General features: G+C 39.9%; 1 protein-coding gene across 1 annotated transcript in view; it reads left to right on the forward strand.

Annotated features, from left to right (window-relative positions):
• LOC127796080 (uncharacterized) overlaps nucleotides 1-14,034 on the forward strand; it is a 29,264-nt gene extending 15,230 nt beyond the window's left edge. The window contains exons 4-8 of the mRNA XM_052328144.1: nucleotides 6,156-6,350; nucleotides 6,614-6,882; nucleotides 13,001-13,157; nucleotides 13,254-13,435; nucleotides 13,730-14,034. Coding sequence (XP_052184104.1) covers nucleotides 6,156-6,350; nucleotides 6,614-6,882; nucleotides 13,001-13,157; nucleotides 13,254-13,267 — 635 coding nt within the window. The 3' untranslated portion in view covers nucleotides 13,268-13,435; nucleotides 13,730-14,034. The remainder of the gene's footprint in view (nucleotides 1-6,155; nucleotides 6,351-6,613; nucleotides 6,883-13,000; nucleotides 13,158-13,253; nucleotides 13,436-13,729) is intronic.
• Nucleotides 14,035-14,068: the final 34 nt, after the last annotated feature.

The raw sequence follows: 14,068 nt of genomic DNA on the forward strand, positions 1-14,068 counted from the left end.
AGAACTAGTATGTCTTCTTAAGAAATCTCTTTACGGTTTAAAACAATCCCCTAGGCAATGGTATAAGAAGTTTGACTCATTTATGTTGTCCCAAGGGTTTAAGAGGAGCTCATATGATAGCTGTGTCTATTTTAAACATATGCTTAATAATGTATCCATATATCTTCTCCTATATGTAGATGATATGTTGATTGCAAGTCAATCAACTAAGGAAATCATGAATTTAAAACTGAGTTTAAAATTAGTCTTTGAAATGAAAGAATTAGGAGAAGCTAGGAAAATATTAGGCATAGAAATTAAAAGGAACAGACAGCATAGGCAGCTAATCTTGTCTCAACAATCCTATCTTAGCAAGTTGGTTAAGAAATACAATATGAGTGATGCAAAGGGTGTATCAGTTCCTTTTGCCCAACACTTTAAATTGTCTCATGAGCAGTCTCCAAAGGATGGAAAAGACATTAAGGAAATGAGTAAGATTCCTTACTCTAATGCTGTTGGGAGCTTAATGTACAGCATGGTCTGTACAAGACTAGATTTGGCCCATTCTATGAGTGTATCTAGTAGGTTTATGGCCAATCCAGGTAAAGCTCACTGGGATGCTGTAAAATGGATTTTCTAGTATGTTAAAGGGACTTTAGGTATGTCTTTGGTTTATGGTGGAGGAAAATTAGAATCAAAACCTTACATCTTAGGGTTTACCAATGCAGATTTTGCTGCAGATATTGATAAGAGAAGGTCTTCTACAGGTTATGTATTTCAGCTATGGGGATCTACCATAAGTTGGAAAACAAACCTGCAATCGGTAGTGGCTTTATCCACAACCGAGGCAGAGTATATTATTGTAACAGAAGCAATAAAAGAAGGTCTTTGGCTTAAAGGAATCATTAGTGAACTTCTAGGAATAGATGTTAAGGTTAGGCTAATGTGTGATAGCCAAAGTGCTATTCATTTGGCTAAAAATCCCTCACATTATGAAAGAACCAAACACATAGATGTTAGGTATCATTTCATTAGGGAAATTCTTGAAAAAGAAGAGATAGCCCTAATAAAAGTTGCAGGAGAAGAAAATGCAGCTGATATGTTTACCAAAGCTGTCCCTAAGTCTAAATTACAGCATTGTTCATCCATTCTTAATGTTGTTTGTGTTTAATATGATCAGTGTTTTGTCTTCATCCAGATAAGAACAGGTTTCAGGTTATCGAGTGAAGAACTCAAGGCAAATGGTGGAGAATTGTTGAAGTTTGCCTAGAGTTTTGATGCGGTAGAAGATCAGTATTGTTGAAGTCTATCGGCTGGAAGTTTTAGATTAATTAGGGCTTTTAAATATAAGTGTAATTACTTTGTAAATTTGAGGGCCTAATTGTAATTTTCCAGAGTAGTTAGTTACTTCGGGAATCTCGTCATTTTCTATATATAGGAGGGCGATGTAGGCAGTCGATTGATTGATAGAAGAGAGCTTTTATTTTGTCTATGTTCGAGTGAGGAGTTTCGTTCTTGAGAAAGAGAGAGGCAGTTTAGTCTTGTGTATTTCTTGGGAGAATGTGTGCTTGTACTCGGGGAGATAGATGAGTGTTTAGAAGCTTGGTGTACTGATCTTTGTCATCCTAATAAAGGCTGTTTGGAGTGGGTATTGATTGCTGGATGTAGGTTTACCTGAAGGCATTCCGAACCAGGGTATATCTTGTCTCTTCTGGTTTGTTTTTTATCTTTCCTTATTTCTGTTTCATTGCTGGTTTGTGTTGGTTCTTGTGTTCGGTTTCTGTTTTTGCGCGTTTCTTTGAATTTGCAAGGGAATTCTCTTTGGTTGGCTTCAGTTTAACAGTCCTAAATCTCAACATCCATCTCCTTACTTCTCTTTCCCCCAAGGTTTTTGGTTGCACTGTGTATGTTCACAACAATAATCCTTCCCGAACCAAATTTGAACCAAAGGCGCTTTAGAGTATCTTTGTTGGGTATTCTCCTTCCCAAAAAGGATACTATTGTCCCTTCTCTCAATTTTTTTTTGTGTCCTCTGATGTCACATTCTATGAGGATCACCCCTTTTATCCTCTTACATCTTTTTTAGAGGAGCTTGCCAGTGCAGAGTGACCTTGGGATCCCCTCATCTCTCTTCTTGTGCCAGATTTTGTTCCCTCTACCCTATTGGTATGTTCTCAAGGGGGAGCATTAGCATCAACTCCTGACAACACACTAGTAGCAACTCCCGACTAGGGTTGCAAATGAGCTGAGTCGTTTGGGCTTAGTGTTTGATTCGATAAAAGCTCGTTCGTTAAGGTAAATGAGCCGAACTTGAGCTCAGTAAAGCTCGGCTTGTTAACTCACAAGTTGGCTCAATTAGAGGCTTGTGAATAGGCCCGATTAGAAGTTCACGATTAGATATAATAATATATATATGTATAATATATTAGATATATATTTTATAAATATATTATTTAACATACATATATATACATACATATCAGCACTATATATATATATTTTCCCCCACTTTTCTCTCCCATCTCAGCCCAAGAAACCCACTATCCCCCCAAGAAACTCACTTTTTCTCGTCCTCTCTCTCCTCTCTTCTTCCCTTCCTTGGTCGCTTGTTGCTCTTCTTCTCCAACCCTCTTCCCTTCGCCGCCTTCCTCTTGCTACCGCCTCGCCTCTCACTGCCACCTTGCTTCTTGCCACCTCTCCTCTTGCACAGCCTTGCCTCTCATTGCCTCACCTCTTGCTACTAATTGCTGCTCATCCTCCATCTTTGCCTCCTCTTGCCGTTGCTGCACACTTCTCCCTTTGTTGCTGCCACAGCATAGCTTGCTCTCTATGGCAAGCCCGAGCTTAGTTCATGTTAACCGAGCTTAAGCTTGAGCCAAGCTTTCAGCCTCGACTCGAGCTCGAGCTTGAGCTTGTGCTTGTGCTTAGGTTTGCTGAGCTGAGCCGATCTTGTTTCGATTGCAACCCTACTCCTGACCCTTTTGATACCTCTATGCTCGATCCTGATATGCCTTATCCAGTTAACCTTACTCCTACTCCTAAAACAGCCCTTGACACTCGCCTTCTAGCCCCTGATGCTCACCTCCCAGCTCATGACAATCCTTTTCTAGTTTATTCTTGGCGGCCTAAAGATCATCTGCAACCTTAGCACAATCAGCCATTGAATCCGGAGGCTAGTCCATCTCTGGAGCCTAAGCCATTTGAGGACAACAGTACTACAAGGACGGATGATTTGGATTGGGTTGTTCCTATTGCCCTGCGAAAAGGGACAAGGTCCTGTGTTAAGTACTTTATTTTTAATCATTTGACTTATACAAAGTTGTCTCTATAGTTCAGGGCTTTTGTTGTTAGTATAGACAACATTGGAATCTCAAAAACCATCCAATGTGCTATGAAGAATCCTAAGTGGAAGGTGGTTGTTCTGGAAGAAATGAAAGCTTTAGTTGGTAATAATACCTAGGATATAGTAGAATTGCTCTCAAATAAGAGGGTAGTTGGATGTAAGTGAGTATCCATGGTAAAATATCATGCAGATGGAAGTGTTGATAGATATAAGGCCAGATTAGTGGCCCAAGGTTGCACCAAAACTTATGGAATTGACTATGAATAGACATTTGCTCATGTGGCCAAACTAAATTTTATCAAGGTATTACGCTGCTTTGTTGTTAATTTAGAGTGGCCTTTACATCAATTAGATATTAAAAATGTCTTTCTCAATGGAGATTTGGATGAGAAAATAAATATGCGGGTTCCTCCTAGTTTTGAGGAAGAAGTGGATGTTGGAAATGTTTGTAAGCTTAAGAGGTCTCTATACAAGTTAAAACAATCACCAAAAGGCTGGTTCAAGAAGTTCAGCATGACCTTGAATTAGTTGGGGTATCAACAGGTGCTAACAGACCATACATTGTTCATAAAACACGCAGCTAATGGAAGGAATGCTAGAGTGATCATCTATGTGGATGATATTATAGTGATAGGAGATGACATGCAAGAAATAGAGAGTTTGAAGAAGCAATTGAGAGATGAATTTGAAGTCAAAGACCTAGGAACAATGAGGTATTTCCTAGGAATGGAGGTAGCTCGAAGTGAAGAAGGCCTTTGTCATGATCCTAGGGCTTAACCTAGGATCAATTTGGGAATCAAAAGAATCCGATTCACCTATGGCCATGGCCAAGAACAGAAGGAAATTAAGGAGGAATTTGAAAGAATGAGGGAGAGATTAGAAGAAGAATGGGGAAGAATAGAATGAACAGAGGGAGACGAGAATTGAGTGAGACGAGAGAGTGAGAATATGATAATGTTGTATTCAATTTTTGCATGCCTTCTCCCATGGAATGGGATGAATACATATAGGTGTTGCTTGGCGTGGGTGTGGATGTAGCAGATCATCCCCCCCTCCAGCAGTTACAATAAACTATTTTGTCATTTTTCCTAAAGTCTCACATGTGGCCTTTTTAATTTTAACAGAATTGATAGCTGGAATATAGCTGCAACAATTAAAGTAAAAGAAATACAGCATAGCCATTCTAATTAACCCTTGGGTCGTGACAGCCTTTTCATCTCACCAAGAAAATATACACTTGATTTGTTGAAAGAAATAGGTATGCTAGGGTGTAGACTTGCTGGAACACCTCTAGAAAAGAACTGGAAATCTAGTGAAATCAATGATGATGCCTCGATAAAAAAGAAAATATATCAACAGTTGGTAGGAAAATTAATTTACTTATCCTTTACGAGGCCAGATATAGCTTATATAGTGAGTGTAATAAGTTAGTATATGCATTATTCTACCCAAAGACATATGAATGTTGTTTTTCATGTCCTAAGGTTTCTAAAAGGGACACTTAGAAAGGGATTGCTATTTCAGAAAGTAGCAAGAGTGGAATTGAGGGCTTTGTTGATGCGGATTGGGCAAGGTGTATTGAAGATGGCCAATCAATTTTGGGTTATTGTACTAAAGTATGGGGAAATGTGGTTATGTGGAGAAGTAAAGGCAATCAGTTGTTATCCACAGTAGTGTTGAGGTAGAATTCCGTTCTATAGTTCAAGGAATTTGACAAGTGATTTGGTTAGAAAGGTTGATGGAAGACTTATGTATTCCTTTTGTCACAGCAAACAAATGTGTATAGTGATAGTAAATCAACAATGAGTATTGTTAAAAATCTAATTCAATATGATCGAATGAAGCTTGTGAGAATAGATCAAAGTTTTATAAAGAGGGAAATTGAGGAAGGAGGAATTAATCTATCCTATATTCCTACAAGAAGTCAAGTGGCTGATGTGTTTACAAAAACCATGGCAAGACCATGTTTTGAATCACTAATTGGCAAGCTGGGAATGGCAAATATTTATTCACTAGCTTGAGAGGAAGTGTTGGACAATGAGATTGGGTGTTCAAGTTTAAAAAGGGAAGATAAGGTGGGTGGAGATAAGATAAGACTTCAAGATTTAAAAGATGAGGCAGCCTAGAAGATCAGATAAGCTCCAAAATTCAAGGGAAAGATACAGTTTGAAAGCAGAAGATAATTCCAGCATTTCAAATTTGAGTTACTGTTATCTAAATTTGAATTTATTCCTGTTTTCTAAGAGATAGCATAGATATTGTGTATTTGTATAAATACCTCTACTTGAATTCAATAATATTCAAGTAAGCTTTCAAGAATTCAGCTTATTTCATATCTAGTTCTCTTTCTTAATCCTCTTAATGCATAGGATTGGGAACTGATTTTATCTTATTAAGTTTATTTTGATGTTATCATTTAGTTTTACTAGTCTTATTTGATTTCCTACCTTTCCTAACGAGTTTTTAATTGTAGTGTATATGAAGAGATAATTGTGGTCAATATAAAATTGCATATTTCTCTTAGTGCACTTCTTTTGTCTTTCTGTTGAATTCCATTTAACTCAGCGTACTCGTCTTTTATTGCATTGTTTTGTAACTGATGAACTTCTACATTCATGTAAAATAAGCTAAATTCAAATTAATTTTACTCTTTAAGTTCTCCTATGTTGGGATTTTTTAGAAAAATAATGTCATTTTTTAAAAAAATAGATTCATTTTTTTTAATTCCCAGCAAAGCCACGTTTATTATGGTCTTGATTTATGTGCAATCAAAAGTTATGATCATACACAGAGATAGAATGCTTGTGTTTTAGCAATAGATGATCACTTGCAGATTATGCTGGATCAAGTTCCAAAAACTCAAGGCCTACTGTTTTGGGGAAAGATGGAAGTCTTGAACCTAGTCTGATTGGCAGACACGATAGCTTTGATTCGAAGACAGATGGCATGGACAATAATGGAAAATCAGCTTTTGGTGATGAAAGAACCAAAGAGAAGCCAAGTGGATCTGAAGCAAGACCAAAGGAAGGTGCGTCTAAATATCTAATTCCACTGCAATGGTATATTCAAGTGCTGCATAAAAATTACTAATTTGTTACTAATGGTTAGTTAACCATCTTCACATACACTTGGAGACATTGTAAATTGGATAAATTTGTTTAACTTATGTTAAAAGCAAACTGATCTATTTCATTTATGTGCAATGCTTACTTTGATTTATTTAAATTTGAAAGTATATTCATTTTGATGTGTCTTCCATTACACTGATATAGATATCCATATCTTTGACAGTGGTTGAATATGTCCCCCTTCAAAATCAAGCAGCTTCTCAGAAACTCCTCCTGAAAATGAGTCAGCCAAACCAGGAGGATCGTCATTTCAGAGTTCGAAAACATAGGGGGAAGGGTAAACAGGAAGATACACCAGTTCTCACGTTAGAAGAATGGGAAAGGAGAAAAGCTGGGGCACATCCTCTGAAGAGTGATGGCTTCCCCAATGTTAGCCAAGATGAAGATCTTGCTCAGCAGCTTCAATATCAATTTCATTTGGAAGACCTTCATGTGAGCCTGTTATGCATAGTAAAATGTGGATATTGTTAGTGTGCTTGCCTGCTACAACTATTACTGCTTTTATTATTAGTGTTTATATTTCCACCAGAACCAGACCACCTTTGTTGCAATTACTAAAAGGGTACCATCAGACTATTGTTGGCATCCCCCTTTTGTAGCTTGTTCAGAGCATCCAACAAAGGCTCCTAACCACAACCTCTTGCATAAAGATGTCATATTGTGTTAGACATTATACTTGTCATATACCTGTAAATGCATGTGGTAGGTTCCCAATTAGAAAATTCAAACAGCAAGCAATATTTCAATAGCTATCAGGATTTCTAGCCAAGAACAAGAACACCCAGGGCATTTGAGAGGCCCTCTCTCTCCCAAATTCCCTTCCAGAAAACAGCGTATATCCCCTCTCTCTACCCCCCCCCCCCCCCACCCCATACATATTCCTCACTCTACCCCTTAACCGAATTCTGTTATGCAATAGCTGGGTTGTTACACCAGCGATTCCCCATTCTATCCCTTACTCACATGGCTGGCTGTTATGCCAGCCAGCTTATTTACACCTCTGCCCCTGATCACTGCCCCTTGGATCTTCTTTGATAAGTTAAGTGAACCGGGGGCCTAACATTACTCGCTTCCCCAACTTTCACCTTGTCCTCAAGGTGGAAAAATGGAAATTGCTGTACTTCTTTTGAGTTTGGTGCTAGCCAAAAAATCTCCTCCCAAAATCTGCTCATGAAAATTTTGTCTCTATCCGACACAATGGACTTAGGAACTCCATGGAGCCTCACCACTTCTCTGATAAAAGTTCTAGCCACATCCCCAGCTGTAAATGGATGTTTAAGGCTAATAAAATGCCCATGCTTGCTAAGTCGATCCACCACGACCAAGATCAATACACCTTGTTAGATTTTGGGATTCCTTCAATAAAGTCCATGGCAATGTCCCAAATCTGGTTAGGAATTGGTAGTGGATGTAATAGTCCCCCCGGTGACAAGGTTATATATTTGTTTTGTTGACAAGTCGTACACTCACTTACATACGGATGCATATCTTTCTTCATACCCGGCCAATAGACATTCGCCGACACCCTTTTGTAAGTTTTTAAAAACCCCGAATGACCTCCCACGCTCCCATCATGCCCTTCCTGGAGTATCAACGGAATTAGTGCAGATCCCTTGGGTAAGTAAAGTTGTCCCTTGTAGATGAGGTGCTTGTCCACCAACTGAAAATTAGGATGGGAGGAGGGGTCAGCTCGTAACTCCTGGATTATTTTTTGCAGCCCTGCATCAGCGTCTACCTCACTTGCCACCTGCTCCAATTGGACCACTCTAGGCACTGTCAAAGCTATCAAAGCTGCTGTGTGGCAGATTCTGGATAGCCCATCAGCCGCCTTATTCTCCATCGCAGCCCGATAATGTATCTCAAATTGGTATCCCATCAACTTTATCAACTTTACCATCCATTTCAAATATTCAGGACTTACCTCTCATTGCTCCATCAAGTACTTGAGGCTTCTTTGATCCGTTCTAATAAAAAAAAAAATTTGCCTAACAAGTAGTGCCTCCATTTTTGCATCGCAAACACTATGGCCATGAGTTCTCTTTCATAAACTGATTTCTTCCTCCCCAATTGATTGAACACTTGGCTGAAATAAGCGATCGGCCTCTGTTCTTGCATCAAAACAACCCCCATTCCATGCCCCGAGGCATCAACTTCAATGATGAAGAGCTTCTCAAAGTCGGGCAAGGCTAAAACGGGTAAGGATACCATTTTAGCCTTGAGTTGTTGGAAGGCCTATTTAGCAGCCACATCCCAAAAGAAGTTGTTCTTTTTTAATCTATCTGTTAGAGACCGAGCTAGCTTACCATAGTCTCTCACAAAGCGTCTATAGTATCCCGTAAGCCCAAGAAACCCCCTCAATTCCCTTTATTGTTGTTGGAGTAGGCCAATCTATCATCATTTGTACCTTGTTGCTATCAGCAGAAACCCTCAAATAAGAAATAACATGGCCCAAATACTCAATTTCCAACTGCCCAAACACACACTTCTTGCTGTTGGCCAACAGTTGGTTGTCCGCTAACACCTTTAACACACATCTTAGGTGATGTTCATGCTGTTCCAAACTGTTGCTGTACACCTAGGTATCATCGAAAAACACCAACACAAAATACCTCAAATAATCTCTGAAAATTTCATTCAACGCTTGGAATGTAGCCAGAGCATTCATCAATCCAAAAGGCATCACTAGGAACTCGTAATGCCCTTCATGAGTCCTAAATGCTGTCTTTGGAACATTCTCGGGCCTAACCCGAATCTAGTGGTAACCAGATTTTAAGTCAAGTTTGGAAAAGACCCTAGCACCATGCAACTCATCAAGCAACTCATCTATTATCGGAATGGAAAATTTGTTTGGAACCGTTACCTTGTTCAAGGCCCTATAATCGACACAAAAGCGCCACCCTCCATCCTTTTCTTAACCAATAATACTGGACTGGAAAATGGGCTGGAACTGGGTTGAATGATTCCCGCGGCCAACATTTCACCCACTAACTTCTCAATCTCATTCTTTTGTAAATAAGGATAACGGTAGGGTCTTACACTCACCGGTGAGGATCCCGAAATTAGGTTTATGGCATGGTCCCTTTCCCTGCTAGGTGGCAGCCCCTCCACAGCAGTAAACACCATTCCAAATTCGGCCAATGCCCTTTTCAACAATTCTGGAACTGCTCTCTGATCTTCTTCAAATTCAGCTACCATTGTCCCCAATTCCGCAACATCCCTTCCCTCTTCTCCTTGAATGCTTTCACCATAGCTTTTAAAGATACCAATGTCTTGCTCAAGCTAGGATCCCCCTGCAAAGTTACAGCCATGCCTCCTACTTGAAACTTCATGGTGAGAGTTTTCCAATCCACATTCATCTTTCCCACCGCTGCTAGCCACTTCATTCTCAGAATAACATCCAAGCTTCCCAACTCCAAGGGCAAGAAATCTTCCATAATCTGCAAATTTTGGAGTTGAAGCTTCACTCCCTTGCAGATTCCAACCCCTTGAACTGCCACCCCCATCCCCATAATCACACCATACCCTGCTGTTTCCTCCATGATTAAGCCCAACAGCTGCACCAACTCCACAGAAATAAAGTTATGGGTTGCTCCTCCATCAATAAGGACCACAACCGGCTGCTGCTCTATCACCCCTTTTATCTTCATTGTTTGGGGTGCTGTCAATCCTACCACAGAATTTATAGACAGCTCAATGGCCTCACCCCCTTGGGCTGGTTCCCCTACTGCCTCCCTCTCTCGGCTAATGCACTGGTTGTCTTCTTCCTCTACCCATTGTTCCTCCTCCTCTACTTCATCATCATATACATCATCACCTGCAACTCTTTATTCTTACACTTGTGGCCTATCGTATATTTCTTGTCGCACCTAAAACATAAGCCCTTATCTCACTTGGACTTCCATTCGGCCTCATTAAGCCATTTCCAAGGCTGATTACTCACCCTCCCACTATTTTGGGGCCGAAATGGATAGGGGGAGTTCGCTGCCAAAGATTTAGAAGCTGGTTGCACATGGGGCTGAGGACCCCCACGCTGGTAATTTGGAATAGCGAATGAAACGGACTGACCTCTATTCGAAGTCAATCCAACTACATTTCCCTGGAGCACAAGGTTCCTCTCTTCTATTCGTTACGCTAGGTCCATCATTTGCTCCAAACTCCTTGGCCTCAACACCCTCAACTCGGCCTTGATTTCCAGACAGAGACCGTTGATGAAGTGCCCTTCTAGCATAGTTTTTGGTAGATTTTCCAGAGGCGATGCCAACGCCTCAAAGCTTTGACGGTAATCTGAGATAGTCCCTCTCTACCGAAGAGCTAAAAAACGCTCTTCTACCGACCCTTCTTGAGTGGGTCGGAATCGGCTTCGCAACGTCAGCTTGAAATCCTCCCAAGTCCTCATTCTCCGTCTCTTTTCTTCCCACTGGAACCACGAGAGGGCAAGTCCCTCCAAACATACAGTTGTTGTATCCACTTTCTCCATATCCGTCAACCCATTTATTGAAAAATACCTCTTGGCCCTGAAGATCCAGCCAGCGACCGCGTGGTTTAGGTCGCCAACCTCCCTCGAGGCCCTCTGCTTCAACTCGTCTCACCCCAACCTCCAGTGTCGCTTCAGAATCTTGAGTGAAGTCCGGCGGCTGGCCTCCCAGTTTCTCTTTGTTCTTCCTCTCCCTTTCCTACTCTTCCCATCTCATTCTCATCCAAGCGAACTGTTCCAGCAAGCCCGCTACATTCTTCTCCACTGATTGAACCTCTTCTCTCATAGCATCAACACCCTGTTGCATGCCTTCCATCCTCCCTTCCAATTCGCCCACTCGGTCAATCAGGTTCACCATTAGGATCAATGATGCTCTGATACCAAATTGGTAGGTTCCCAATTAGAAAATTCAAACAAGCAGCGATATTTCAATAGCTATCAGGATTTCCAACCAAGAACAAGAACACCCAGGGCATTCGAGAGGCCGTCTCTCTCCCAAATTCCCTTCCAGAAAACAACGTATATCCCTTCTCTCTACCCCCCACCCCCACCCCATACATATTCCTCACTCTACCCCTTAACTGAATTCTGTTATGCAATAGCTGGGTTGTTACACCAGCGATTCCCCATTCTACCCCTTACTCACATGGCTAGTTGTTATGCCAGCCAACTTATTTACACCTCTGCCCCTGATCACTGCCACTTGGATCTTCTTTGATAAGTCAGTGAACCGGGGGCCTAACAGCATGTTGGTTACTCTTCCCAACTTGTCCATAAAGTTATAATATATTTTGAACTTAAGCTGAAAATCAATTACAAAATGAAGTCTATGTGAATCTACAGTTATTAATCATTTATCCTTTGAACTTTTCAACTGAAGAATTTTGAATTTCAATTTTTTATGATTAAACTACATCAAGACATTTCTGTCATGCTTATCAGTTATTATCTAGAATCTGATTTATTTTCATGCATGACGGAATGAAGAATATAATTATTTTTTGACGTGTCCTTGCCATGTGCTCATTATTTTCTTCTTTTTTTCCTTTTTTTAAAAAAAGTAGTATGTCAGCTCATGTTGGTGTCCTGCTTTTTATATCCATTCTCCAATAGGGTTCAGCTTATTGTCTAGAAAATTAATTTCCTCGTGGTATTATTCAAAAGTCATGTAATGGATTTTTCTTTTCTTTTTTTTTTTTCTTGGGGTAGGGGGGGAGGGGCATTATCATTGGTATAGGGAGTTTTATACTGCTGGGTCAAGGTTTATAATAACTAATGTGACCTCTTTTGGATTGTTTTCGATAATCTGAGAAGACATTTGAATCTATGTAAATGCTGGGGAGACATGCTTCATCACATAGAGTTTGATTCCTTCTTATATCCCTGTATCCTACCCTGGAATCAGATGGAGTATGCAGGAGTGGGTAATCTTACCTGATGCCCCTTGCTCTATCGTAGTTTAGCTTACCAGAAATTTGGAACAATTAGTGCTGGATTCTTTGTCCTTAATGTCCATCATGGTCTATTCGTGGGACAAATATGGCCTTATTACATTGTTACTACTATTAGCGTAAAAGCTTTGACCCAGGGTAAGGTTGCTTTGACCTCCAGGATTTGATACACGTGAACAGTCCCTGTGAAGTTAAACACTGAATCTATCTGGCCTTCTCCAGAAGCCACAGGAACAGTCTCTATCAACCCCTCCTATATAAAGAATAGATAAATTTATTGGATGTTAAGTTGTAGCCTAACTATTATACTTTTATCTTACTGCCATATTCTTGTTTACTTTTTCCTTCTTGATATCATATCTTTTCCTCCTCAAAATGATTTTCAAAGGGGTATATATCATTCGTAGAAATTACTTAATCATGATTGTCTTTAAAGATGGATTATTTTGAAATATAGTCCATCGTGGTCTTGATCATTTTAACTAGGTGGATAACTTACATCTGCATCATGTCCTAAGAAACTGCATTCAAGGATTGAGTCTCAGATACTGTGATCATAGTAGTCACGATAATTTTTGCAATAGTAGTTTTGCTCTGTCGATTAATGACATACTGCCTACTTCAGATACAAAGGGTTCCTCACGAGTCAGAAGCAGAGAACATAAAATTGAGCATGTTCAACTTTCAAAGGGATGTTGACAAAGACCTTGATGGAGGGGGATTCAGAGGAAGAGGAAGAGGAAGGGGAAGGGGAAGGGGTAAAGGAAGAGGGAGGGGCAGAGGTAAATATGGATGAGTATTTGCTCTCCCTTGACTATACGAGTGGTTCTTTCTCATTGTGCAGGTAATTTATTTCTTCTTTTGTCTTCCACATGCAGGTGGCCAAGTGTGAGTTGGAGCTTTTTAGTGGCAAAGCATAATAAGGATGTAATCTCACCTGCACTTTTCTTGATTGCTTTGGTCAACAGTATCCCGTTCCTCCTGGACTGCTTGATTATCCTCAGCAAATGGGTAACAGCGACATTAATCCTAGACTTGATTTTCGATCTGCCCATCAGAGGTAATGATTGGCCTTCTCAAGTGTTTTTTGTATATTACTGCTGCTTCATATGATTGTTATAGACTCCTGTCTTGATTTAATGTCTTTGATTGGAAATTTTCTCTTCTTTTTATTGAACTTCATTTATCCCCCTACCTCTTTTATCCCCATTGCAGTTCCAGTTTTTTTGGAACAGTATCATGTTGATCAAATACATGAGCCTCTGTTACCCAAACTACAGTAAATTAATCAAAAGATTCCAGCAGAATTGGTATTTCTATGGTCATTGACTTATGGTATTTTTATTGATTGCAGACATGAGGATTGAGCAGATGCCCATAAGCTACAGAAGTATGGTGTGTTGACTTTATATTGGACAAAATGGAATGGACTCGGTTTCACTCAAATATTCTCAGAAATACTGCCAAACATACCGTATTAGTTTCTGAACCAGCAAGAGAAAGATTTAACATACAATTGTTGTCAGTAGATTTGAGGGTGGCTCTTTTTTTATTTTTTTTTAGCTGAGAAAAACATCAGGTTGGCTTGTTTAATGATTGATGCATATGGTCAGCTGTCTTCAGCTAAGCAATAAAATCAGTCAGTGGTGTTCCTTGTAATATTTTCCCTTAAATTGTTATGCCATTCTCTTAT

This window comes from Diospyros lotus, chromosome 2 (assembly GCF_014633365.1).
Source record: "Diospyros lotus cultivar Yz01 chromosome 2, ASM1463336v1, whole genome shotgun sequence".
NCBI classification, from domain to species: domain Eukaryota; kingdom Viridiplantae; phylum Streptophyta; class Magnoliopsida; order Ericales; family Ebenaceae; genus Diospyros; species Diospyros lotus.